This window comes from Cebus imitator, unplaced genomic scaffold (assembly GCF_001604975.1).
Source record: "Cebus imitator isolate Cc_AM_T3 unplaced genomic scaffold, Cebus_imitator-1.0 Scaffold283, whole genome shotgun sequence".
In the NCBI taxonomy this organism is placed as follows: domain Eukaryota; kingdom Metazoa; phylum Chordata; class Mammalia; order Primates; family Cebidae; genus Cebus; species Cebus imitator.
The window spans coordinates 413427-440886 of NW_016107598.1; the positions used below are offsets into that span (position 1 = coordinate 413427).

At 36.9% G+C, this 27460-nt stretch overlaps 1 protein-coding gene across 6 annotated transcripts in view; it reads left to right on the top strand.

Annotated features, from left to right (window-relative positions):
- Positions 1-27460, top strand: part of ADAMTS3 (ADAM metallopeptidase with thrombospondin type 1 motif 3) — a 295119-nt gene that overhangs the window by 8702 nt on the left and 258957 nt on the right. For 5 of the 6 annotated variants that reach the window (XM_037728897.1, XM_037728899.1, XM_037728900.1 and 2 more), the window contains exon 3: positions 11120-11556. In XM_037728897.1, the coding sequence (XP_037584825.1) occupies positions 11120-11556 (437 nt within the window). The remainder of the gene's footprint in view (positions 1-11119; positions 11557-27460) is intronic. The other variant, XM_017501624.2, reaches the window with a different exon arrangement.

The window sequence follows — 27460 nt, forward strand, 5'->3', positions numbered from 1 at the left end:
GCCCAGCATACATTAGCTATTTTTCCTAATGCTCTCCCTCCCTCCACCCCACCCCCGAGTGGGCCCCAGCATGTGTTACTCCCCACCCTGTGTCCATGTGTTCTTATTGTTCAGCTCCCACTTATGAGTGAGATCATGTGGTGCTTGGTTTTCTGTTACTGAGTTAGTTTGCTGAGGGTAATGGCTTCCAGCTCCATTCATGTTCCTGCAAAGGACATGATCTCATTCCTTTTTATGGCTGTATAGTATTCCATGGTGTGTATATAGCACATTTTCTTTATCCAGTCTATCATTGATGGACATTTGGGTTGATTGCATTTCTTTGCTATTATGAACAGTGCTACAATGAATATTTTTGCTGTACAGAAGCTCTTTAGTTTAATTAGATCCCATTTGTGAATTTTTGCTTTTGTTGAAATTGCTTTTGGTGATTTTGTCATAAAGTCTTTGCCTGTGCCTATGTGCTGGATGGTACTGCCTCATTTTCTCTAGGGTTTTTATAGGTTTTTTTTTTTAAATATAGTTTTGGGTTTTACATTTAAGTCTTTAATCCATCTTGAGTTAATTTTTAAATAAGGTGTAAGAAAAGGGTTCATTTTCAATTTTCTGCATATGACTATCCAGTTCTCACAGCACCATTTATTAAATAAGGAATCCTTTTCCCATTGCTTGTTTTTGTCAGGTTTGTCAAAGATTATATGGTTGTAGATGTGCAATGTTGTTTCTGAGTTCTCTGTTCTGTTCTACTGGTCTGTGTGTATGTTTTTGTATCAGTACCATGCTGTTTTGGTTATCACTGCCTTGTAGTATAGTTTAGTAAGTCAAATAGCGTAGTAGAGTAAGTCAAATAGTGTGATGCCTCCAGCTTTGTTCTTTTTGTTTAGGACTATCTTGGCTATACGAGCTCTTTTTTGGTTCCATATGAATTTTAAAATAGTTTTAAAAAATTCTTTGAAGAATGTCAATGGTAGTTTAATGGGAATAGCAATGAATCTATAAATTACTTTGCCATGGTCTCATGAAAATACTGCTATTTACTTTATAAGGTTCTAAAATGCTGGTACATTATAAATAAGATAGAGTCATAGCTATTGTTGTTAGTGTGTTTTTGACTTGTGCTGTTTCTTTTTTTTTTAAAGCTTTTACTCAAAGAGAGGCACTTCATTCTAATCCCTACATTTTAGATAGATCTGCCTACCACCATAAATTTCTTGTAAACTCTCCAGCCAGTCAGCTCACCATGTGACATCTCTTTGAGAGTTCTGTTTTCATGTATTCATATTTGTATCTCAGTGTAGTATTGCTTAATTAATTGTAATATAGCAGTAGAGAGAGGGAGTTGAGAAAGGAAGGATGCAAAGCCAGTTATTCCATATGGATTCCTCACCAACTACATTTTATGTATACCAGATACAATTTTATTTTTTACACCTTATTTTGATGGGATTCCCTTCATTCCATTTTACTAAAAGAAGTCATGTGTAAGTCATGACTCCTTTGGATGCAAGTGACAGGAACCCAGTTCACACAGGTTAAGAAAAACAAAATTGATGAGGTTTCAAAGTCAGGTATAGTTGGATCTAGAGTTTAAATAATATTGTCATGGAATCTCTCTCTTTCTCTCTCTGTTATTCCCTTATTCTCTTTTTCCTTATATCTTTCTCATTTTTTCTCTGTATTTGCTTTATGTCTCTTTTAGGGTAGGATTGGTTCACCTCCCTGCACACCTCCCACAAGTTGTGGCAAAGACTGTTGCTGTCATCTTCAGTCTGTCATTCTACCTTTCACCCCAGATGACAGACACCTCTTTTTTGACAGCTCCAGTACATTTCCTGGTAGAGATTTTATTGGCTACTTGACTTTAGTCATAAGCTTATTCTTGAATCATTCACCGTGCTCAGGGGATGCAGTACTTTGATTGGGCTCCTATTGGGTATTTTACCCCTGATTTATAAGGAGTGTGACTGGAATGTGAGATGGTTAACCTGAAGGGAAATCATCACATAGTAATACGTCAAATGCAATAGCACATTGGATGGGAAATGGTAGCTGTGATAGGCAGAAGAGTGGCACACCAAAGAAGTCTGCACCTGGATCCTTGGAACCTGCGCGTATGTTATGTTACATGCCAAAGGGGGATTAAGTTTGCAGATGGAATTAAGGTTGCCAATCAAATGACCTTAAAATAGAGAGATTATCCTGGATTATCAGTGTAGGAGTCTTTATCAATGGAAGAGGGAGGTGAAAGAGAGAGAACTAGAGAGGTGGCAGCCGGAGAACTTAGTCCTCTTGTTGCTGGTTCTGAGATTGGAGGAAAAGGGACCATAAGCCAGGCAACGCTGGTGGCCTCCAAAAGCTGGAAAAAGCAGGGAAACAGATTCTCTCTTAGAGCTTCCAAAAGGAATGCAGCCCTGCTGATGACTTGATTTTAGCTCAGTGGCCTAGTAGAATGTCCCAGTTTCTCGTACGTGTGTCAAAAAGTATGAGCCAGGCTATTTTAGATTTGGAAAATGTAATTATCACAAGTAAAGTTTCAGTGAAAACCTTTAACAGTACTATCCATATTTTTTATTTATTTTATTTTTCCCAGCCTTTGGTCTTGGAGACAAATGTTAATTTTCATAACTTCAAATTCTATACTCCACATTAATCTTTCAAAGTTTTACCTAGCAAAAAAGACGTATAAGAAATATTAATTTTTAGAGTGCCTAATATAGCTCTCGAGTCTGTAAAATTTCTAATGATGCGAAATAAGCAGAAGTGCTTATTTAAAAACTGAGGTTGGAATGTTAAAATTTTGGCATTTGGGCTTCACTTAAAAACAAAGTATTTTTGTTATTTCGTTACTGATTATTTGGTCATTTTAAGACGCAGCAAATAAAATACTTGGATGTTTTTCTTCAAAGTATGCATTTTCTTCTTTTCAAATATCTTCTCTTACCTGAGTTCATGTTCTAGTACAGTAAAGAATGTGTTGTTCTTTCCTAAATGACTTTCTTGAACATAAACATTGTGCAATTGCAACAAATATTTATTAAAAAGCCAGATTTAAAAAAACAAGAAGAATTTAAGTACACAACTATTTGTTCTTTCTTAATGAATGAAAAAGTCATCACCTTTCATTTTCAGATAACTTCATTAAAATCTCATACTATGAAAAATAGATTTGCAATTAAAATAAAAGACACACCAAAGAGGGTGTAGGCCTTGTGGTGATTAGAGCCTGGAGGGCATGAGTGAGGAAAAAAGAATTTGACTGTGTTCAGAATTTCAGCATGTGTCACAATTAATTTTTAATTGCTTTTGGGAGAAGATGTGTCCCCTTCCCCTTAAGTGTTTACAGCTTTGCTGAGCCCTTTGGCATTTGGCGTCCTCTTTAATGGCCATTCTTCGCCCTGCTTGCCTCTTTCCTGGAGCAGCTGGCTCCCATCATTTCTGATGGAAGTCATTCTCTTACTCTTGGCTCTGGATTTGGAAATGTTGTTGTTGGAGCTACTTCTTTAGCTGATCTGGAAAATGCTTATTTGATTTTATTCTTAAGGCCAGATTGTTGCATACAGAGAATTTATACCTGAGAAAAGAAATTGCCTGTGTGAACTGCCTCTTTATAGTAGATCACCAGTCAATTCTTGGGAGAGAATCCCAATCCATTAGATTGGGTAATGGGGCATGGATTGTTACAGTGAGATTGGATAGTAGGCCTTCTGTTGATGGGGAATTTAAGGTCCTTCTAACTGTATCACATCAGGCTGGGTGGGATTATAGGGGAGAGAGGCCTGAGGGGTACTGGGACTTGGAAGGAATCTGAAACTGACTTTCTTTTTCTATAGCTCTACTTAGAGGTGATGATGGTGATGATAACATCAGCTCACTTTTCATTTATTAAAGTGTTATTAGATGGGCCAAGTCCTTTGTATACTTCACCTCATTTGATCCCCAATATTATCTTTATTTTTACAGATAGCCTCTGTGAGCCTTGATTTTTAGAATTTGTAAGATGCCAAAGAGTGCAACAATCAGGAACTAGAATTCAAATGCATTGCTTTCGGACTCCAGACCTTTAGTGTTCAGGACCTTTAGTGCTCAACCGTCATACCCAATTTCCTTCTTGTTGGGAACTGTGAGCCATTGCAGCAATCACAAGTATGTCAATTTTCTATGTGCCTGGGGTAGCTTTGGTATTAATTAGACCCTTAAACATTTGTGTGACATATGAGAGATTTATACTCAAGTTGCTCAAGGTTCTTGTAGTATTGCCTGTATTACTGAAGACTTTTGTTCTTTCACACTTCTAAAGTTATTCTTAGTAGAGAACAGAGCCATTCAGGTTATAGTTTAAGGGAACCTTTTATCCCCTTTTGACCTATATTTATTGAGGGTTTACTGTGTGCAGGATATCATGCTAAAATATACGTATGTGTACAGGGATAATGATTAAAGTTTGGAAACCACTGGGAAAATGTAACATGGTTGACATTAACATAGAAAGTAAAAAGTTTTTAAGTATATGGAAACATAGAACATTGCCTCCTCTAAGATTTTGATGTAGGTTGTGCATATTAACTGTGTATGTCTGCACAAATTTATATCACAAATACAGTCATGCACATATATACAAAACTGTGGTTATTTTACACACCACAGGAGGAAGAAGACATTGCATTAAACTCTAGAATGAGGAATTTAGATAAAAGAGAATTCCCTGACAAGAAATTTCTTTTATGTTATAGTTAGGCTGCCAGTGGAGATGTGACAGCAGTTTTCTTGGGGGTAGTTGAAATTACTGAGGAGATCCTGAATAAAAGCATACCCTTCTTGCCTGCCTAGCTTCTAAACAAGCTGAGAAATAGAATAACTAAAGATGTAGGTAAAAATAAAATAGCTTTTACAGAAAAAGCTGAAGGGGAGAATAAGGCTCCCTCTTTGACAGATGAGAGCGCTGGCTGTCAACATAGTCTACACTGTGCCTGTCAGGCCTCACCAATCCAGAGCAGGGCTTCCCCTGGCTAAGTGAAAGAGAACTTGCACTCCTTAGCAGGCTCATTCCCAGGAAGCAGAATGAGGAGGAGGCGCTGAGCTTTGCACATTTCTTATGCTTCCCAGACTTCCCAACCACATAAGTCATTCTTCTTCACCAGGGAAGGGTGAGTGAAGGGGTAGAGAGCAGCCTGTAACACTTAGAGAAAAACCTTTCCTTCCAGAGAGCAGGAAAAGGTTAAAGGCGCTCTACCACTAACTTAAGGAAAAATAATTGCTTCTACTTGGGATGCCTGCACTGTAAGAAAGAGCATGGATTAGGGACCCTGACTTCTGGCTCTTTTAAATTTTTGACCTGTATAGTTATAGCTCTATGAATATACAAAGGGATTGCAGAGAGGGGGCTAATTTCCTGCTGCCTGCTCCTAAGAATGAGGGGCTTTATGTCTGTCTTACAGGAGGTCTGTTTTAATGATTAGATCCATTCTTATTCTTGGTAGCTTAAAAGGTAAGACCTGGATACTAAGAAAAGTTTGTTTTATAGGGCAGCAGAAACTATGAAAAGTATACACAAGTTTGCAAGCAAAATTCTGGCTTTAGAGGTACATAACTTGTGCAGTTTGCCATTATCAATGCCTTGGTGGTAAAATGACTATTTAGCAAAAAGAAGATGGATGCTAATTTCACATACCCCTTCAGGCTCAAACTGCTCTCATTCATTCATTCATGTCTTCATTCATGGATATTTATTGAGTAACTTCAAGTTCTTTTTTAGACAGTGGGGAAATGGGGTGAAGAGAACAGATAAATCTCTGCCTTCACGAAGTGTATATGCTAGTAAATATAAAAATACATAAATAAACATATAAGTAAAATTTATAGGCTGTCAGATGGTGACAAGATTTACGGAGAAACATAAGACACTTAGAAGGGGGACGGAGAGTGAGATGGTTGCCCGTGGTCAGGAAAGACTTTACTGAGAGGGTCAAATTTAGGCAAAGATCAGAAGGAACTGAAAGAGTGAGCCAGGCAGCTGAGAGGAAGATTCTTTGGCAGAGGAATCAGCAAATACAAAAACCTTAAGATGTGATAATCCTCAGCTTCAGGCCCTAGAACCTTGTGAACCATTTTACGTTGAGTGGGATGGGTTTGAGGAGAAAAGTGACATGATATGACACTTTAATTATTCTAGCTCTATTTTGAGGATAATCCATTAAAGGGAAGAGCAGAAACAAGGAGAACAGTTAAGAAGCACATTCAAAACTGAGGTGATGTTGGCTTGGACTACAGTTGTAGCAGGGAGGTACTGAGGAGTGGTCAGAGTCTGGATGTGTATGGAAGCTAGGATCAACAGAATTTGGTAAAAGATTGAGTTTGTGGTACATGAAGGGTTAATGATGATTTTAATCAAAGTTTTGCTCTGAGTAATAAAGTATAGGGTTGCTATTTACTGACTTGGGAAAGGAGGAGCAGATATGAGAGCAGGAAGATTGGGAGTTTAATTTTGGAATGATAAGTTGAAATGCCTTGTGAATATCTACATGGAAAGACTCCATAGGCAGTTGGATTTATAAGAGAAGAGCTCATAGCTGAAGCTGGGGCTAGAGATACACAATTGTAAAGGCATCCAGTCTTAAGATAGAAGGAGCTCACCAGCTACAGAGGGTAGACACAGAAAAGAGTCGATTTATCAGGTCCCGTGATACTTTAGTGTTTCCAGGCCATGGAAACGGAGGGACACTAGTATAGGAGAATGAGAAGGTGAGACCAGTGAGGTAAGGAGAGAATGATGACCTGGAAGTGAAATAAAGAAAATATTTTGAGAAGGAAAGAGAAACTGTGTCAGATGCTGCTGAAATGAAAAATAAAAAGATCAAGTCTTGGCTATTGACTTCAGCAACATGTGATCACTCGTGACTCCAAAAGAAGCTGATTGGAGCGGAATGTGTTCAAGAAAGAATAAGAATGGAATGAATGATATTGGAGATATCTAATCAATGTTTTTAAGCTTTTTGCTGTCAAGGAGAGTAAAAGAATGGGTTATTACCTAGAGGAGGGCATGTCATCCAAAATATTATTTGTCCAAGATGGGAGATATGGTATCAGCTTCTTTTTCTGCTGGTGGGAATGGTCTAGTAATGTGGGGAAAGTTGATGAGGAAAGAGAAAGAGAACATAGCTGAAAAGACAGTTTTCTTGAAAAGGCAAAAAGGGCTTGAATGTTGTGCTTGAATGTGTGTAGAGGGTTTGCTCTTAGGTAGGATGACTGACAATTCATCCATAGTACTAGAAGGGAGATGCCTATATGTGCACTGATAACAGTGGGTTGTGGATAAATCATTGCATTGGGTTGTTTGGGTAATAAGCTACCAATAATAGAGTTTACAGTGGCTCCAGTTCCCTGTGCCTGTGGAACCTTAGGGCCCACAAAAACCTTCACATACCTATTACTGTGGCCCGTCAGCCACCTCCACTAACAATTTTACAGTTTCTAACTTTAAAGTTGAGCACAACATTATTTTAATGAGTGTCTAACTTACATTTAAATTAGTAATGGCTGATATTTGTTGAATCTTCTGCATGATCTCATGTAAAACTCTCACCAAACTTATAAAGTTGGAACTATTACTAACCTCCAGTTAACAGTTGAGGAAACTGAGCCTAAGAGGAAATAGAGAACTTGCTGAAGATCACAAGTGGACTCAACTTTACTGCTTTCTGACACTGCAGTTCATTCAATAGCCACTGGCTTTCCTGCTTTGTGAAAGCAGTTGGGCCTGTAAAATGTGAAAATTATGAATGCAGTAAATTAATATTGAATATAATTTGGTTTATTTATATGATTTGATTATAATCTGAGATTAAAATGCTGTTGATTGCTTTGAGCTTCTGCCCCTCCTCCCAGTTTCTCCCCCCAAAACCTAGAATTTAAGAGCCTTTTGCAGAAAATTTTAATGCTACATTAGAGGAAAAATTGGTTGACTGGCTACAGGTAGGTAGAATGTTGTTATTCTTGTTGTAGTTCTCTTTTATAAATCAGATATTAAATTGAATTTGACAGCAAGATGCTCCATCTATTCAGAAGTGAATGAGAGCATAGGAGCATGGCCTTCAGAGTCAAATGATGAGAATTGCAATTTTCCTTTGGCTCTTTGCTTATATGTGTCAGGCCATCTAGTTCTGCTTTCTCATTTATAAAATAGAGGTAACAGGATTTACCTCCTGTGATTATTGTGAGTATTAGAGATGATATATTCTCAAACACCAATTATAGAGCTTGGAGTTTTTTTGATAATAAATGGCAGGTGACTGGGCGGTTCCTTTGTCAGTTCCATTAACTACCATCTAGGAGATGTTAATCCAAAGGGTTACCAAGTCCATCTTTTTCCTCATTACCTTAATTACCAACAGAAAAATGACTCTTAGAAGCATTTAATTTACGAAATATGTACTTTATAGGAATGATTTATTATTTAGCATTAGGGAAAACAAAGCTTTATAGAAACATACCATTCTTATTTTGAATAGAAATTGAGAATATATTATCTGACAGTGGAAAATGGAACATACATCTAGGATGTATGGCTTACTGTATGCATGAGACTCTGAGTATCTTCTTGGGTATGGAGAAGCCTCCCTGCATTTTTCTAAATGTTCTTGTTCTCCAGTCACTTAATCCAGGCACCAGTACGATATGCTGATTTAGACTTTGGTTGTGTGAATTCCCTTCAGTGGAGATGGGAAATCCATACTTTGAAATTAAGTACTGCTTCCTCCTTCCTTTGACCAGTCAACCGATGGTTAGAGAAAAAGTTATAACTGAGATGATTGGGGCAGTCAGACACCCATGGGCCTCGGTATATATCTTGTAAGTCAGTGTGTGTAGCAGCTTAGACAAGGCCAGTGTTCTCTGGTTACCTGTATTTCTAACTTAATATGCATCAAACAAATCCAACTGACAAGACACTCTGACACAAAATCTTGTATGGTGAAATTGGTAGTACCAAGTTGAATGGGGGAGCTCCTTGTCTTTAAGGAATGTATAGTTAATTTGGGCTAGGTTTTGTCAGTGCACATAAGGGCTTGATTCATATTACTTTGGAAACTTTCCCCCCGTCACTGTGCACCTGTGACACTTTTGCTCATTCTCTTAAATTTTGAGTTTTTTTTTTTTCTCTTTAAACCAGAGTTTATAAAAGTTTTCACCACGGATTTGGTTGTGAGGAGGACCAAATCTTTGTGCCTGTGTTTATGCTGGTGCCGAGTCTAGGTCAGCAGGGATTGCACTGTCTAGCCACCAGTTTTAGAATCAGGTATCATTTGACTCATACTACAGTCCTCATTGCTTCTTTGCCTAGTAAATATTTACAAGTATTGCTTGCTCTATTCATTTAATAAAAAGGGATAGTTTGTTTAAATACATTGGTCATTGTAAGAGGCATAATGATAAACATGCACAGAAAGAATTTCCATGTTGCACAAGTAAACACCTTTATTTGTCTTCTGGTACTTTACATATTGCCTGAGGTTTGTAAAAAGCAACAAGATAATGAAAACAGTGACTCTGCAAGGATACTTTATGAGCATAAGACATAGGTCCGTTTACAGATCTTACGCTGTAAACACTTTACTGGATGACAAAACTTGTGATTTCCTTAGGTGAGCAGTATTTGTGAATCATATCATTTTTTTAGGGCACTTTAACACACTAGAGGACTAGCCTAGGGCTAGAATTGGGAAAGTGGGGAACTTTTTAGTTCATGTTTTTAGATTTCCCTTTCAATGTCTTCTTTTTTTTAGCCCTTGTTGCCCTGCTTGTTTCCTTTTCTAGTATCTATTTTCCTGTGGTCTTAAAATAATTTCTATTAATGGTTCATTTAATGTGTTCTCTTCCTCAAGGGTGTTTGCATTTTGATAGACAAAATACTCATATTTGGCTAAGCCAGGGGAATTAAGTGCTAATTGTGACATTCAGTTTAATATGTAAGTGGCTACCCATATTGTAGGTGGGTTCCAAATACACTTTCATATTCAAGTAGAAATCTGTCCCACTTAAGGAATAAGGTGCAAAATGAGAATGCTGTTTGCTCTTGACTAACCAGTACCTGCATATCCCATTTAAAGATGATCATTTCTTCTTTATCCATTCTTCTAATTTTCTAAAAGTGGAGGTTTATGGAACACAGCATGGTATCACAGAATGAGTATATGGGCTTTGGAGTACAACTTGGATTTATATCCAGGCTTCGCTGTTGTTTGACCTTGGACATAAGGCCACCTACTCCTGAATCTCAGTTTCCTCACCTGTGAAGTATGGTTGTCAGTGTTGTTATGGTGGAAAAAATGGGTATAAATCACAGCATTGTAAGCTACAGTGTATACATTACAGGCTCATGTCATGTAGTTACTGTAAATAGTCTAAATTCCAGGATTTCTACAGGGAAAAAATGAAAACAATCAGAAAGTTTTTCTACATAGTTAAAAGTTTTTGGCAGATGTCAGTTATGCCAATAATAAACTGTAAATGGCTTGCTTAAAAATCAAAAAATTTATTATTGGCATAATAATTTATATATAAATTTATAATTTATATAAATTATATATATTATATATAAATATATTATATAATTTATATATAAATTTATTAAATTTATATATAAATTATTATGCCAATGATAAATTTTGATTTTTAAGCAAGCCATTTAGAGTTTATGGACACATTATATTTGTGTTTGCAAATGTATTAATGAGCTGTGAATATTTACAACATAATGCTATTTTAATTAAAAAAGGATTCATTGAACACAGGGTGTTCAGTGCTAAGCCAGGGGAATTAAGTGCTAATTGTGACATTCAGTTTAATATGTAAGTGGCTACCCATATTGTAGGTGGGTTCCAAATGCACTTTTATATTCAAGTAGAAATCTGTCCCACTTAAGGAATACGGTGCAAAATGAGAATGCAAAATGAAAATGCTGTTCACTCTTGACTAACACAGGTGTTAACAGCATTTGGGACATGATTTTTATTCTCAAAGTTTAATATTTATAAGATGATTTGGGAATGTCCATATTGAGGTATGGTCTTGTGAGGTGGGTACATTTTGTCTGTGTTATGTTCTCCTGCGTTATCTTATTGTACAGGGTTCAACAATTCTGTTTTTCACCCCACAGATTTACCAGTAAAGAGATACAGAGAGTATGAGTTGGTGACTCCAGTGAGCACAAATCTAGAAGGACACTATCTCTCCCATACTCTTTCTGCGAATCACAAAAAGAGATCAGCGAGGGACGTGTCTTCCAACCCTGAGCAGTTGTTCTTTAACATCACAGCATTTGGAAAAGATTTTCATCTGCGACTAAAGCCCAACACTCAACTAGTAGCTCCTGGGGCTGTTGTGGAGTGGCATGAGACATCTCTGGTGCCTGGGAATATAACCGATCCCATTAACAACCATCAACCAGGAAGTGCTACAGATAGAATCCGGAAAACTGAGCCTTTGCAGACTAACTGTGCTTATGTTGGTGACATCGTGAACATTCCAGGAACTTCTGTTGCCATCAGCAACTGTGATGGTCTGGTAAGTCTCCTTCCGTTTTGTGTGTATGAGTTTGCAGGTGCTGGGAGGGCAGCCTTGGCTTCTGCATGGTTTGGAAGGTGGAGGTGGAAAGGAGGCTTCATTGTTATGTTATATTTTAAGTTCAGAAAAAGACACTAGAAAGCATTTTGCAGTTAAAGATGTATATGTTGGCTTAATTTGTGACAATTTAGTTTCATGGAATAATGTGAAGACAACATTATTCCAAGAAACAAAAGACAATTATTTTAGCACTTCTTTTCTTCTTCTTTTTTTGCTTTTTTTGCTAATGTTTCTCCTTGTATTACATTGGGGGATTTTATGTTCTTTTGTTCAAAGTGTTCTGAAAACTTTCTAAAGAAGCATAGATTCTTTCAGAATGATAGTATTTTATTCCTTATGTGGAAACTTTAGACATCTTCATAAATAAAGCATTTTGAAAGTGTTCTCTAGCTTCCTCAGAGAATGCTAACGTGGGAAATGAGCAGATTCTCTGTCAGAATATGTCCAAGTAGCATTACTTTATGAACGCAAGATGCAATGCTTTCTGTGCGGTGGCTTTGATTCATCTTCAAATTCAACACCCATATGTTGCTTTTCAGTTTTGTGGTTCAGGCCAATAGTAATCAGCCCTTCTTTACACGCTCTGTATAGGTGAACTATTTTTATTTGTTTTGTATTTCCAGTTGTTATTTGAAATGTGTGTTTGTGTTTTTGCGTCTTCCATGCACAGTTGATTACAAGTCTGTATTACAAAAGAACAACCATTTTTATTTCAGTGGCTATCAGGCTTCTGTTTCTTGGGAATTCAGAGCTGTTACTTTTGTTTTGTCACTGCTTCTGGGAGTTCTCAAAATATTTCTTTCATTCCTGATTATAATTATTCTATAATATTTTGGCTGGTCCTGCTGTGATACTTTGAATATTCTGCTGTTGTCCTCTTTAGGCATAACTCCGACCCAATGGAATTAAGATACAATGTTTTATCAAGTGCTCGTGAGTTCATCATGCTTTAGTTTATTTTTGCCAGCTTGTGCTGACTCTTGATGTTCTGGAGGGTTGTAAAAACCAGCATGGAAAACAGTGGCATGCATGTAGCAGGTCCACTTCTGCAACATGAACACCAGTAGTTTAGGATTATGCTTCAGAATTCGTGCTGGGCTGGCATAATACATGTGTGTATAATAATACATGTGTGTATGTGTGTGTGTGTATAAAACTTCTATTCATTTTAAATGAGTAGAAGTTCTTTGATTCATTAACTAATAAATTTAAAAAATTTGCAGGAAGCTGGTTATGGCACTATCCTGGGCACTGTGAAATAGCAAAAGAAATAATCATGGTTACACCCTCAAGGAACTCAGAAATGAATGCCATAGAATTTAAATGTCCAAAATGTTTGGTAAAAGAACACACACATAAAATATATGTAAATATTTATATAATTATATGTAAATATGTAACATTTTTATATATTTAATATAGTATATTATGTTTACTTTAAATTATGGTTAAGGAAAATATCTTCTGGGGAGATTTTATGAGTGGAACAGAATTTTTCAGCAGAGAGAAGTGGCCCAGACCTTGAGTTTGATCAGGAAAAGGGTGGGTATGGCCTTATTAGGCAGTGCTGAGGATGTGGCCATGTACAAATGGAAGCTTTTTCTAGAGTTTCCAGCTCATAGCAGCTGTGTGCTAAAAGGAAGAAAGCAGATCGTGCAGAAACAGAAGCAGGCTTAGGAGAACAGATCAGCAAACTGAGGGATCACAGCAGTTGCTTCATTGAGTTGGGGAGGATTTCTTAAAATTGAATTGTTTTGAACAAGATAAACCTTTAGAAGAGATCATTTCAAAGTTTAATTGGTGAGAGTGAGAATGTGGATACATTTGGCTGATCAGCTGGTGCCTGAGTCCTTTAATTGGCTACGTGTAGGAATTTAGGCTTGACCTCCTTGACCTTAGGGAAGGAACATGGATACTGAGATAACATAGATACGAGAGAATTAACCTGATGGCATATAAAGCCATTGTCTTGGGAGGCTTTGGGGTTATAATAAAATCCAAGTTGTCTTAATAGAACGTACAGCCACTTCTGGCCTAAAAATACCGATGAGAAAATCTCTGCCTGTCAAGAGTATAGCTATTGAAACCCTACCTGCATGGGAAATTTAATCAATTTCATTAGATTAATACTGGACTGGTATAGAAGGGATTCTAGTGATTCAATTTTCTACATGTGTTCTTTGAAACCGTTGCACATCGATAGTAGCCACAGGTGTTTACTCCTTACTAAGTTGGGGGGTTCATGACAAGACCCTCACCATGAATAAAATTTCTTCTCCTTTTCTTTTCTGCTGCCTTGTCAGATGCTCTGTGAGTTTGAAATGGGCAGCATACCAGACATGTTTAACAGAATGCTTTTAATTTAATTTAAAAACCCCAGTGCTACTTAAATGTTCTACACAGACTCAGGTTTGTGACAAGACAAATATCAATAGTGAGGCTAAGAGTTTAGGACCTTTTATAGCAATTTTGACAGCTTGTGCATTATTAGGTCTAATAATAACAGTTTTGAAAATGGGCTGGTATTTTCTATCTTTTCATTATTATAGTAATTAGTTTTTATTGTATCAAATTATATTTATTTTGTATGTACAAAAGTACTAGTCTGGAACTGACTAGGGAGAAAAACTGTTTCTTCACCACAGTTAGTTTGAGAAACAGGCAGTGACACTTAGCTGGTTTCGCCCACTCTGGACATCAGAAATGTGACTGAAATCATCAGGTAGACCTATTCCAGGTAATTGTATGAAATGATTGCATGATTGGCAATTTAACATAGGCTTTCACAAAGAGAACAGAAGAATGCCTTGAGTGACGTATAGAGCTATGGTCTGGAATATGATCTAGACATAGACATTACTCACTGAGTTTCTGAAATCAACAGGGTCTCCTGTACAAAGCAATTGACAGTGAGTCCTACCCAGTGTGAACAATCAAGAACAGTATCTTTTTGTGCCTAGCATTAACTCTTTCCTGTTCTCAGTCAATATTATCATGAATGAGTGACTGCTAATCTTTTATCAATTACAGCTTTATCCTTGCTCTAGTCTGCCCTACTTATAGGGAAGAATTATTGAGATATTCAATCATAGAATTATCCCCACTTTCTGACAACATCCAATCTAGAAAAATGCCCTACTTCTTTAGACTCCTCTCAAAATTAAACCAACCAAAGTGCAAATGCTGTTAATAATAGGTTCTTTTCAACAGTCTCTTACTGAGATTCTCATGGTTCCCTCTGCTGTACATTCTCCATCTCAGCAATGTGTAATAAACCCAGCTTATTAACTGAAGATGTGCTTCTGGTGGTCTTTTCCTAGAGTGTGTTGATGTGCTTTACCTCTCTACTTCTACACCATTGAAATGAGAGTCTGGTGGTCAGGAGTCATGAGAATGGCAGGCATTTTACACACTTTTTGGGAAGACACTCTGGCTGAGAATCCCAGATGAAAATAGATTTCTCCCACAGAGTCCTGGCATTTACTCTCTAATACCATTAAATCTCCCCTGTGAGTAGTGGCAGCTTGCAATCATATTTTGTGGTCTACAATTTGTCAAAATAAAGGTTTTTTGGTTAGCAGGCTTTTTGTCATGTGTTTCATAATCTAAAGAAACTGGATTTTTCTCAACTTGCTAGAACAGTATCACCTTGCTAACTCCCTTGGACTGTCATCAGAGGCAACTGGTTGTGAGTGGAAGAACTGACTAGCTAATGGTTCTGCTGGGCTACCCAGCTCAGTGATTTCCTTGTGGGCTGATTTTAAGATCAAGGGGATTTATCTAGGACAGAGGTTTTCAATGTTCTTTTTCTTTTTTAACATTTCTAATTCTCCCTTCAAATGAAACCACTAGGGGTTATCTAATAAAAAAAAGTATAAATTGGATAAACTCAGGAAAGTTCTGGTCAGAACACTCTCTCTCCTGCCTTGTCTTCAGTCCAGACCACCGTTGGGCTCCCTGAGGCATCTAACAGAGATCTTTACTGGTAGGGTTGAGGTTCTTGGAAGCTTGAGGTTAACAATTTGGGAACCATAAAGAGAGCCTCTCTTCTAAAACATCTGATAGTCACATCTGGTTAATATCAGAGTAATTTTATCTTTGTTAGATTTTGAACAGGACTAAATGAAGTCTTTGTGGGCAACTGCAAAGTTACAACCAAAACAGCCCTGGTTACCTGCCTTAAGACTTTCACTGTGTGATTTGATCCCTTACTAAAACAGGCATGGCAAGAATATGTTTTTTAAGTCTAGCTGCAGAGGCACTTTTTAAAAAAGTCCATTTTAAAAAGTATTATGAGCCAGTATGTCCATGATTGAGAACATTTGACTGGCAATTACCAGCTGTAATACAGCTCGATCTGGTGAATGAAATATTTGATACTAAAAATAGGCATACGTTCGTAGCTATATAGTGGATTTAAAAAAGGTTTTGAGGGCTGATTTTGATATGTTGATATTTGTGTATCTGCTTTAATGAGAGAACCTGATGTCTAAAGACCTGTTGCCTCTCACCTCTTCCTCCCATGGAAGATGTCCACAGAAGGTGTTGTGTATGTTATTGATGAGACAGAAGAGATATCTGTGCCCTCATGGGTTACATGCTGATTTGAGACCTTAGAAGGTCTGAAGAATAAAGGACTGAAGCAGTGTTTCACCTAACCTCCAGGTGCCTACACCAGGCAGGCTGTTTTGGCAATGCAGGATTGGAAGATGCTTAAAGCCCTTATACCCTTTAATTTCTAGGGGTTAGGAACAAAGCAGCAGATACTGGCCCCTTTAAGAATGAAGAGTGATAAGAGTCCTCCAGTTTAATTAGTCTGGAAGAACCAGTGGTGGCCTTACTGCTCCCTTCCTGATGTGATCAAGCAGTGCCCCTCAAGAACTGATGTGTGCCTGCCTATGCCAGGTCTGAGCTATTGGATACATCATCCGTCTTGCCTCCTCCTTCAAATAGGCAGGCAGTTTGTGCTTATTCAGGATGAAGAGGGAAGGTTTGGCATAGTCTTTGATAATTTTTACATCTCATATGTAACTTTTATATGGCTAGAGTCATACATATGTCAAGCCTTTTTCAATGTTTTTGTCTACATTTCTCTTTTGTCACTAATTATCTTATACAAAGAATATCCAAGGATATGATCTTGGAATAAAATAGGAAACGAAGGAAAAAAAAAAGAAGTCAAAAGTGTTTTCAAATTTAAATATTTTTAAAAATAGTTATTTGTAGTTAAATTATTCATGTTTATTTATTATCATAAATACTACCTGGTCACAGTTAGTTCTTTTATGTACATCAATTTGATTATAGTTTTTCCCAAGCATCTCTTCTTTGATATAGTAATTTTTAAAAAATAAATTTAAAGATGGTTAAAAAAGGGAAAATTGCACGTTTCTTTTTGGATAGACCTGGACAAACAGAAAATAAAAGGGACATGGAAGTACTTTTTCTTTCTATTGCTGACCTGGAAAGTAATGCTTTCTGTTCTTTTCAATGCCATGAAAACCATAATGTCATTATAACTAAAGTAAGTTTTTGAAGATACTGAAAAATGCTTTAGGAACTGTTAAAATATGCTTGATCACATCTGAAATATTTCCTTCTGGGTAAATTGTAATTAAAAGAAGAACAAAGGCACAGCACAGAGTTGATATGATACCCTTGTACATAATTATGCCCTGAGGTCACAGCCTCCTTGCAAACTAAACTCACTCTCAAGGTTTAACTTAATAATCTTCAGTTCCAGGAATCCTGATCCAAGTTAAAGCATTCTGAAGCACCAATATGTAAGTTGTTACACTGAATACTGAGATTGGTCAAGTGTAACTCTTCAAAGAATACTGGAATATTGTATGATTTAATACTGCTAGAAATACAGAGAGATTAATCAGAAATACAGTTTAAAAGGGAGACTTTACTATCGTCACTCTATAACAATGAAATTGCAAATAAGGGGTTAATAATCAATTTTGCTTTTTATTAAAGTAGACAGGGTGAATTCTGTGCCTCTAAAAAACACATTTTAAACACTTTGTTTTCAAAGGAATTGATTAATTTTGAGCAATATTAGACTACTACATGTATGAAGAGATTGTTATTAGTTTTATGGTGCTTTGTCATCCTAAATAGGTTGGCAGTAAGCAGATTCAAATCTTCCATAATTGTGACATATTTCTGAAAATTCTTATGTATTGATTGAAGAAACCGGAATATATAATTGAACTGAGATCTAACTCCAGATTAAGTAATACCGAAAAATAAGACATATCTATATATTCAGTAATACTGAAAAATAAGACACACACACACACACACACACACACACACACGCTGTCTATTAGCCTGACAGGTTTTGAGATGCACTGTCTAGATTGTGATAGCCTCCTTTTTCTTCCAGTATTTTTAATGATAAAATACACATAACATAAAATGCACTGTCTTAATCATGTTTTAAGTATACAGTTCAGTGGTGTTAAGTACATTCATATGGTTGTACAACTATCACTACCACCCATCTCCAGAACTCTTTTCATTTTGAAAAACTGAAACTCTATACCTGTTAAAAAATCATTTCCCATTTCTACCTCCCTATAGCCTCTGACAATCACCATTTTCTACTTTCTGTTTCTATAATTTTGACTTCTCTAAATACTTCATCTAAGTAGAATTACACGGTATTTTTCATTTTGTGACTAGCTTATTGCATTTAGCATAATGTCCTTAAATTTCATCCATTTTGAAGCATATGTCAGAATTTCCTTACTTTGTAAGTTGTATAATTTCCCATTTTATGTATGTACCACATTTTATTTATTCATTTATCTGTTGTTAGATACTTGGATTGCTTCCACACTTTAGATATTATGAATAATGCTGCCATAAACGTAAGTGTACACATATCTTTTCAAGACTCTGTGTTCAGTTCACTTGAATTTATCCCCCAAAGTGATATCGATGGATCATATGGTCATTCTATCTTTAATTTTTGGAAAAAACTGCCATACTGTTTCCCATGGTAGCTGTATTAGTTCGTCTTCACACTGCTGATAAAGATATACCCAAGACTGGGTAATTTACAGAAGAGAGAGGTTTAATTGGACTTATAGTTCACGTGGCAGGGGAAGCCTCACAATCATGGTAGAAGGCAAGGAGGAGCAAGTCACATGTTACATGAATGACAGCAGGCAAAGAGAGAGCTTGTGCAGGCAAACTCATGTTTTAAAACCGTTAGATCTCATGAAACCCATTCACTGGCATGAGAACAGTGCAGGAAAGATCCACTCCCATAATTTAATCACCTCCTACTGGGTCCATCCCACAACTTGTGGGAATTGTGGGAGTTTCAATTCAAGATGAGATTTGGGTGGGGACACAGCAAAACTATATCATTCTACCCCTGACCCCTCCCAAATCTCATGTCCTCACATTTCAAAACCAATCATGCCTTCCCAACAGTCCCCCTTCAAAATAAACTTTTGAGTTTATTTCAGCATAAACTCAAAAGTCCACAGTACAAAGCCTCATCTGAGACAAGGCAAGACCCTTCCGTCTATGAGCCTATAAAATCAAAAGCAAGTTAGTTACTTCCTACAAACAATGAGGGTACAGGCATTGGGTAAATACAACCATTCCAAATGGGAGAAATTGGCCGAAACAAGAGGCTGCAGGGCCCATGCAAGTCCGAAATCCAGCAGGGCAGTCAAATTTAAAAGCTCCAAAATGATCCCCTTTGACTCCAGGTCTTGCATTTAAGTCACACTGATGCAAGAGATGGATTCCCATGGTCTTGGGCAGCTCCCCCACTGTGGCTCTTCAGGGTACAGCACTCCTCTTGGTGGCTCCCATGGGATGGTGTTGAGTGTCTGCAGCTTTTCCAGGCATATGGTGCAAGCTATTGGTGGATCTACCATTCTGGGGTCTGGAGGACTGTGGCCCTCTTTTCACAGGTTCACTAGATGGTGCCCCAGTAGGGACTCTGTGTGGGGGCTCCCACCCCACATTTCCCTTCTGCAGTGCCCTGGCAGAGATTCTCCATGAGAGAGTCACCCCTGCAGCAAAATTCTGCCTGGACATCCAGGCATTTCTGTACATTCTCTGAAATCTATGTAGAGGTTCCCAAACCTCAGTACTTGATTTCTGTGCACCTACAGACTGAGTACCATGTGGAATATGCCAAGGCTTGGGGCCTGTGCCCTCTGAAGTCATGGCCCACACTGTACTTTGGCCCCTTTTAGTCATGGCTGGAGCAGCTTGGATGCAGGGCACTGAGTCCCTAGGCCCATAAAAGCATGTTTTCCTCCTAGCCTCCAGGCCTGAGATGGTGGTGGGGGAGGGGGCTGCTGTGAAGACCTCTGACATGCCCTGGAGACATTTTTCACATTGTCTTGGGGATTAACATTGGGCTCCTTGTTACTTATGCAAATTTCTGCAGCTAGCTTGAATTTCTCAGAAAAGGGATTTTCTTATTGTCAGGCTGCAAATTTTCTGAACTTTTATGCTCTGCTTTCCTTATAAAACTGAATGCCTTTAACAACACCCAAGTCAAATCTTGAATTCTTTACTGCTTAGAAATTTCTTCCACTAGATACCCTGAAACATCTCTTTAAAGTTCAAATTCCTCAAATCTCTAGGGCAGGGGCAAAATGCTGCTAGTCTCTTTACTAAAACATAACAAGAATCACCTTTGCTCCAGTTTCCAACAGGTTCCTCATCTCCACCTGAGGCCACCTCAGCTTGGATTTCATTGTCCATATCATTATCAGCATTTTGGTCAAAACCATTCAACAAGTCTCGAGAAAGTTTCAAATGTTCTCACGTTTTCCTGTCTTCTTCTGAGCACTTCAAACTATCCCAACCTCTGCCTGTTACCTAGTTCCAAAGTCACTTTCACATTTTGGGGTATCTTTTCAGCAGTGCCTCATTCTACTGGTAGAAATTTACTGTATTAGTCCATTTTCACACTGCTGATAAAGATATACCCTAGACTGGGTAATTTACAAAAGGACGAGGTTTATGGACTCAGTCCCATGTGGCTGGGCAGGCCTCACAATCATGGCAGAAGGCAAGGAGGAGCAAGTCACATATTACATGGAAGGCAGCAAAGAGAGAGCTTATGCAGGCAAACTCCCATTTTTTAAAACCATCAGATCTCATGAGACTCATTCACTATCTGGAGAATAGCACAGAAAAGATCTAGCTCCATAATTCAGTCACCCCCCATCAGATTCCTCCCACAACATGTGGGAATTGTGGGAAATACAATTCAAGATGAGATTTGGGTGGGAACACAGACAAACCGTATCAGTAGCTATACCATTTTACATTCCCACCAGCAGTGCACAAGAGTTTGATTTTCTCAACATTCTTGCCAATACTCGTTATTTTCTTTAAAAAAATATTTTTTTATTTTTATTTTTTTATTATACTTTAAGTTATGGGGTACATGTGTAGAATGTGAAGGTTTTTTACATAGGTATACATGTGCTATGGTGGTTTGCTGCATCCATCACCCCATCACCTACATTAGGAATTTCCCCTAATGCTATCTTTCCCCAATGCCCCCACCCCCTGTTATCCCCTAACCCCTGCTCCCCAACAGGCCCGTGTGTGATGCTTCCCTCCCTGTGTCCATGTGTTCTCATTGTTTAACACCCAGTTATGATTGAGAACATGTGGTATTTGGTTTTCTGTTTTTGTGTCAGTTTGCTGAGAATGATGGTTTCCAGCTTCATCTATGTCCCTGCAAAGGACATGAATTCATCCATTTTTATGGCTGCATAGTATTCCATGGTGTATATGTGCCACATTTTCTTTATCTAGTCTATCATTGATGGGCATTTGGGTTGGTTCCAAGTCTTTGCAATTGTGAACAGTGCCACAATAAACATACGTGTACATGTGTCTTTATAATAGAATGATTTATAATTCGTTGGGTATATACTCAGTAATAAAGATATACACTCAGTAATACCTAAAGGATTATTTGGGTATGACATTTGCTGGGTCAAATAGTATTTCTGGGTCTAGTTCCTTGAGGAATTGCCACATTGTATAGTAGCAATCCTAAATGTTGTGAGGTAAATAGTGTCTTATTATAGTTTTGAGATGCATTTCCCTTATGATTAGCGAAGTTAAACATCTTTTCATGTGCCTGTTGGCCCCTTGTATATCTTCTTTGGAGAAATGTCTATTGAGGTTCCTTCCTCATTTTTGAATCTGGTTTTTTTTTGTTGTTGAGTTGTTGAGGTATTAATCTCTTATCATATATATATATATATATATATATATATATATATAACTTGGTTTGCAAGTGTTCTCTTCCATTCTGCGTGTTGCCTTTTTACTCTGTTAATAATGTCTTTAGATACACAAAAGTTTTTTTTTTAATTTTCATGAATTCCAATTTATTTTTTCTTTTGTTGCCTATGCCTTTGATGTGAGATCTATTGCAAAATTCAATGTTCTGAAGCTTTTGCTCTATTTTTTTTACAAGAGAGTTTTTAGATTTATGTCTTACATTTAGGTCTTTGATCCATTTTCTATTAATTTTTGTATATAGTATTAGGTAAGGACCCAGCTTTGTGCTTTAGGTATGTGGATATCAAGTTTTCCCAGATTTATTTGTTGAAAAGACTGTCTTTTCTCAATTGAATGCTCTTGGCACCCCTTTCCAAAATCATTTGACCATATATGCAATAATTTATTTCTGGACTTTCTATTCTATTCCATTGTTGCATATGTTTATCTTTAGGCTAGTATAACACTGTTTTGATTACTATAGCTTTGTAATAAGTTTGATATCAGGAAATGTGAGTCCTCCAGCTTTCTGCTTTTTTTCCAAGTTTGTTTTGGTGATTTGGGTTCCTTTGAAATTCCATATGAAATTTAGGATGGGTTTTTCAACTTCTGCTAAAAAAAAGTCTTTGGCATTTCTTGCAGAAGGTGTAATGGTAATGAACTCTCTTAGCATGTATTTGTCTAGAAATGTCTTAATTTCTCCCTCAATTTTGAAGGGATAGTTTGCCAAATTAGGATTCTTGGTGTACAATTTTTTTTCCTCTTAGCATTCTGAATATATCATTCCACTGCCTCTAGAATCTGAAAGTTTTTGCTGAGAAATCTACTGATTGTCTTGAGGATCCCTTGTATGTGATACATTGCTTCTCTCTTTCTTCTTTAAAAATTCTCTCTTTGTCTCGTCTTTCAGCAATTTAATTATGATGTGTCTTAGTGTGAATCTCTTTGAATTCTTCCTACTTGGAGTTTATTGAGCTCCTTAGATATTTATATTTATGTCTTTCATCAAATTTGGGAATTTTTCAGCTATTATTTCTTCAAATATTTTCTCTGCTTTTTTTTTTTTCTTTTTGGATCTCCCACAATATGTATGCTGGTCTGCTTAATGGTGTTCCAACAGAGTCCTTTAGGCTCTGTTCACTTTTCTTCAATATTTTCTCTTTCTCAGACTTGGTATTTCCATGGTCCTATCTTCAAGTTTACTAGTTTTTCTGCCTGCTCAAATCTGCCTTTGAATTCCTCTAGTGAATTTTGCAGTCCAGTTAGTTTCATTTTCAACTCCAGAATTTCTTTTTGGTTTCTTTTTAGATTTTCCTTCTTTCTTGATATTTTCATTTCTTTTCATACATCACCTTTTTGACTTTCTGCATGTCTCTCTTAATTTTTTAGACATCTTTAAGACAGTTGTTTTAAAGTAATTTTCTAGTAGATCTGCTGCTACTGCCACTAGGTCTTATTTAGGAACAGTATCTGTTGTTTTCTTCTTCCTTTGAATGGATCAGTCTTTTCTGTTCCTTTACATTCCTTATGATTTTTTTTTTTTAACTGAGCTTCTGAACCTAATAGTGTTGAATCTCTGGAAAACAGATTTCCTCCCATTCCTCAAGGCTTGCTGTTTGCTTTGTTGTTGTAGGCTGCCCCTTTTCTGAAGATTAGCCTGAACTGTAAACTTAAGGTCTTCTCAGGTCATTTGTGAGCCTCTGCCTTTTCCTGGGCATGCACAATGATGTTCTAATTTTTCTTGTATATGTAGTTGCTTTTGACAGTCCTAGTATTCAGTTTCTGATTCATGAAAAGAGAAAAAGACAAAAATGAAAAAAAAAACACTGTCTCTTTAAATTCCCTAAAAATCATTTCAGTCAGATGAGGAGGGGTTTGCAGCAATGGAAGGAGTAAGTAAAAAGGCTGCCACTCTTTATCTAAACCTCCATGATCAGAAGCATCAGTGATCCGGGCATGGATCCAAGATATTGGAGAACAAGGTCCTTTTTGCTCACATTGGCTCCTGCAGGTTGTATGCAAGCTGCTGTAGGAATATGTGCACAGTTGCCTGCCACAGGGCTGCCAGTTGGGGTATTGGTAACTGCTACTGTTCTAAGAGTTGAAGTTGACTAAAACTAACTGTAATTTATTATTCCAGTCTTCCCCTGGAAGTGGTAAGCCTTTAGTACACTATAGAGTTCCAAAATCCTGTCATCAGACAGATTCTGCCAGTATGATTGTTGCCTAAGTGAGGAAATTCTTGGTGCTTCCTATTCTATCACCTTTTTAGAATCTTACCTGTTACACTGTAATTTTTTAAAATGTTTAGAATAGATTAAATTTGTTTTTTTTTTTTTTAGTGGGAATAATCAATAAGCACCAATGAAAAGGAACAGTGGCCAAATTATTCTGAGTTGTGTTATTTTGGGAAAGTTTAGTTTTAAGAAAATTAAGTGCCATTGATGACAGAGGTCAAGCCTTTTGTAAAATGGTTAAAGGAAAGGGCTCATGTTGGGATTGATCACAGTGTTATTTTCAAATTAGACAAACTTGGACTCTAGTTCCAGTTCTATCCCTTACCAGCCTTATGACCTTGAGCAAGTTCTTTAACCTTTGCTAAGGTCTCTTTCCTTCAGTAAGATGGAGAAATGCATGTCAGATTAAGGCATTACCAAGAGCATTAATGCATCTTCCACACAGCCTGGCCCTTAGGAAATCAGTGTTACTGATGTCCTCATCTTTTTCCATTTACAATGATTTGTTTTAGGCTTTTTTGATTAATCATAATAATGATTATGTTTGCAAAATAAGGTATGCTACAGTAACCCATCTCGGCCTCTGAGCCAGTTTGTGGAAAGTATAGTCTTCCACAAAATTAGAATCTTTGTGAAAATACTTATTTTCCATCTTATTTCTATATAGGTTTACCATATAGAAAGTTCTTATTCCAGTTACTTGAATCTTCAGAGTTGAGACAAAGACATAATAACCATGATAGACTTCTTACTGCTGTTGTCATTACAATAATGAGGTTTTACACAATTGACCACCATGTAGTGCACTGTGTCGCGAATAACTATATAGAAGATGATCTCTGCTGTGGGAAACAGTTCTGTCAGTGGTGTGATGTAGTTCACACACCCTAGCTGGAATAGAATTAACCTGGCATAAGTCACAATTTTAACTTTTGTCTCAGGCTTTTCATTTGGGTCAAATATTTATGTCAGGAATCTCAGAATGAGACATATTTTGGATAGAGGGTAAAGGGTTTTATGGCATCAGATGGTTTATATTGTTGTTCAGAATATTCCCAACCTCATTCATTTGCTATCTTTTTTCTTAAGTGATAGTGTTTAATATGCTACCTTATATCTTTTCCTTTTTTTCTGGTCCAGAGCCTTCCATGAAAACAAGCATCTAGCAAGGAGTGTGCATTCTCTGCACCTCTGTGGGGGCAACTGAAAGGGATGAAGAAAGTGGTGGCATAGGGGTGCCTAGTGCCAATTACCAGAAAATGCATTTTTTAGAACTGAATGGCATTATCAAAGTAGATCTTTGGGATTCTGACTAGCTGATAAAACTTTCCAACATCAGTTTAAAATGTAGGAGACTTCTGGAAGGTCTACTTCTGTCTGGCAATGTCTTTAAAAGTAGAAGATATTTATAGATTGAGAGGACTGTACTGTTAGATGCTGGGATGTCTCATGATCCTAATGGGATCCAGTCTTAAAGTAGACTTCTGAACTGATCATATGAAGCCTGAGACAAAATGGAGAACACCACTTAATGAGAGAATTTGCAAATGTCGGCAACCCAAACACAATGGGAAACATTTCATTTAGCATTATCAGTGTAACACGATGCTTTTAACATAGTGATTGGACTCTTGGGGTAATACTTCCCCTGGTCTTGCAGAATATTTGATCTTGCTTAGGGTGTGCCAGTATTGTATGTTTTCCTTCCTGGCTTCTTATAGTCCTTCATTTTGTATACCTGGGTCTGAGAATGGTATTAACTGGCTGCCTGGACAAGAAATCAGACCAAGCATAGTGATGTGGGTCCAGATAAAATTAGTTACCATGAGATCTCTGTTTGGTCAGCTGTGCCTCGCAGCCAGCTTTAGTTTCAACTGTGTTGTCACTCCTGGACTCAGCATATAAAAATGAGAGAAGACTTTGAGGCATATTGGTCCTAGACTCTAACCACTGATCTAAAATGTTCAGAAAGGTATGTCTTTTTATATGCTGGGCTTGGCAAAAAAAATTTTAGGAACGTGTTTGTCTATGAGAATGTTTTGAAATATGGGCTGTATTCATGGCACCATGTTGCTACTTTTTTCCATACTTAAAAACTAGGAGTTTGAATTAGGTCAGTGATTCTTTTTGTTCCATTTGTTGAACTTTATTTAAAGTATTTTGTAAACCAAACTATATAGTGATCATTTTTTCTACCTTTTAATAACATAAACAAATACAAAATTGCTGGTCAGAGTTCACCATGAGTACAAATTACTCTCCTTCTACACTGATTGATTTCATTTACCAATAAAACAAATTATTCATAGACCTGTATTATTTTGTCCAGTCTTATGAAACAGTGACATTCATTCTCAAATCTTCATTACTGTTTCCTCTGGTCCCTACAGATAGCTAAAGTTAGGAAATCATTAATTATTAACTTTCTGAGGTTCCCTCTGGGACTGTGATGTTCTATGACTATATCTAAATTTGTGTTCTAATTTTTCCTTATGGTCAGTGTCCTTCTGGCCAAGGAAGAGATCAAAGCATCAAATTAACTATTACTCATTAATTATGGTCTGCAATAGAAATTGCATGTATGAATGTTTACTTTTCCAAATGCTGAGACAGAGTTACTTCTAATAGTACTTTTCTACTTTTAAAATTTATTTTTAATCCACTAATTCTGAATAAGCTCTGTGTACTTGAAGGCTTCAAATGACCTAACTGCTATTACAGTTTTGGAAGATGTTTCATCTTGACTTCTAATGAGACATGGAAATAACCAGTGTAAAGAAAAAATATATATATACATATATATGAGTAACATAGACATGTAGGTACATACATACATATGTATACATATATACATATATGTACATATATACACACATATGTGTATATGTGTACATATATATGTGTACATATATGTGCATATATATGCTGCACTGCCAGTCATATCAAAAGTATAGTACCTACAATTATCTACTTGATAATGATAATGAATGACTTTGTTACTAGTTTATTAACTGTTCTATACTTTTAAATCAGTACTTTAGAGTGTACTTCTATTATTAGAAAAAAAAGCTAGCTATAAAACAGCCTCAGGCCGTTCCTTCAGGAGGTGTTCCAGAAGGAGGCATTGTTATAATAGAAGATGACAGCTCCTTGCATGTTATTACCTCTGAAGACCTTCCAGTGGGATAAGATGTGAAGGTAGAAGACAGTTCTATTGATGATTCTGACTCTGTGTAGGCCTAGGTTAATGTGTATGTTTGTGTCTTAGTTTTTAACAAAAAGTTTAAAAAGCAAAAAAAAAAAGAAAATATTAA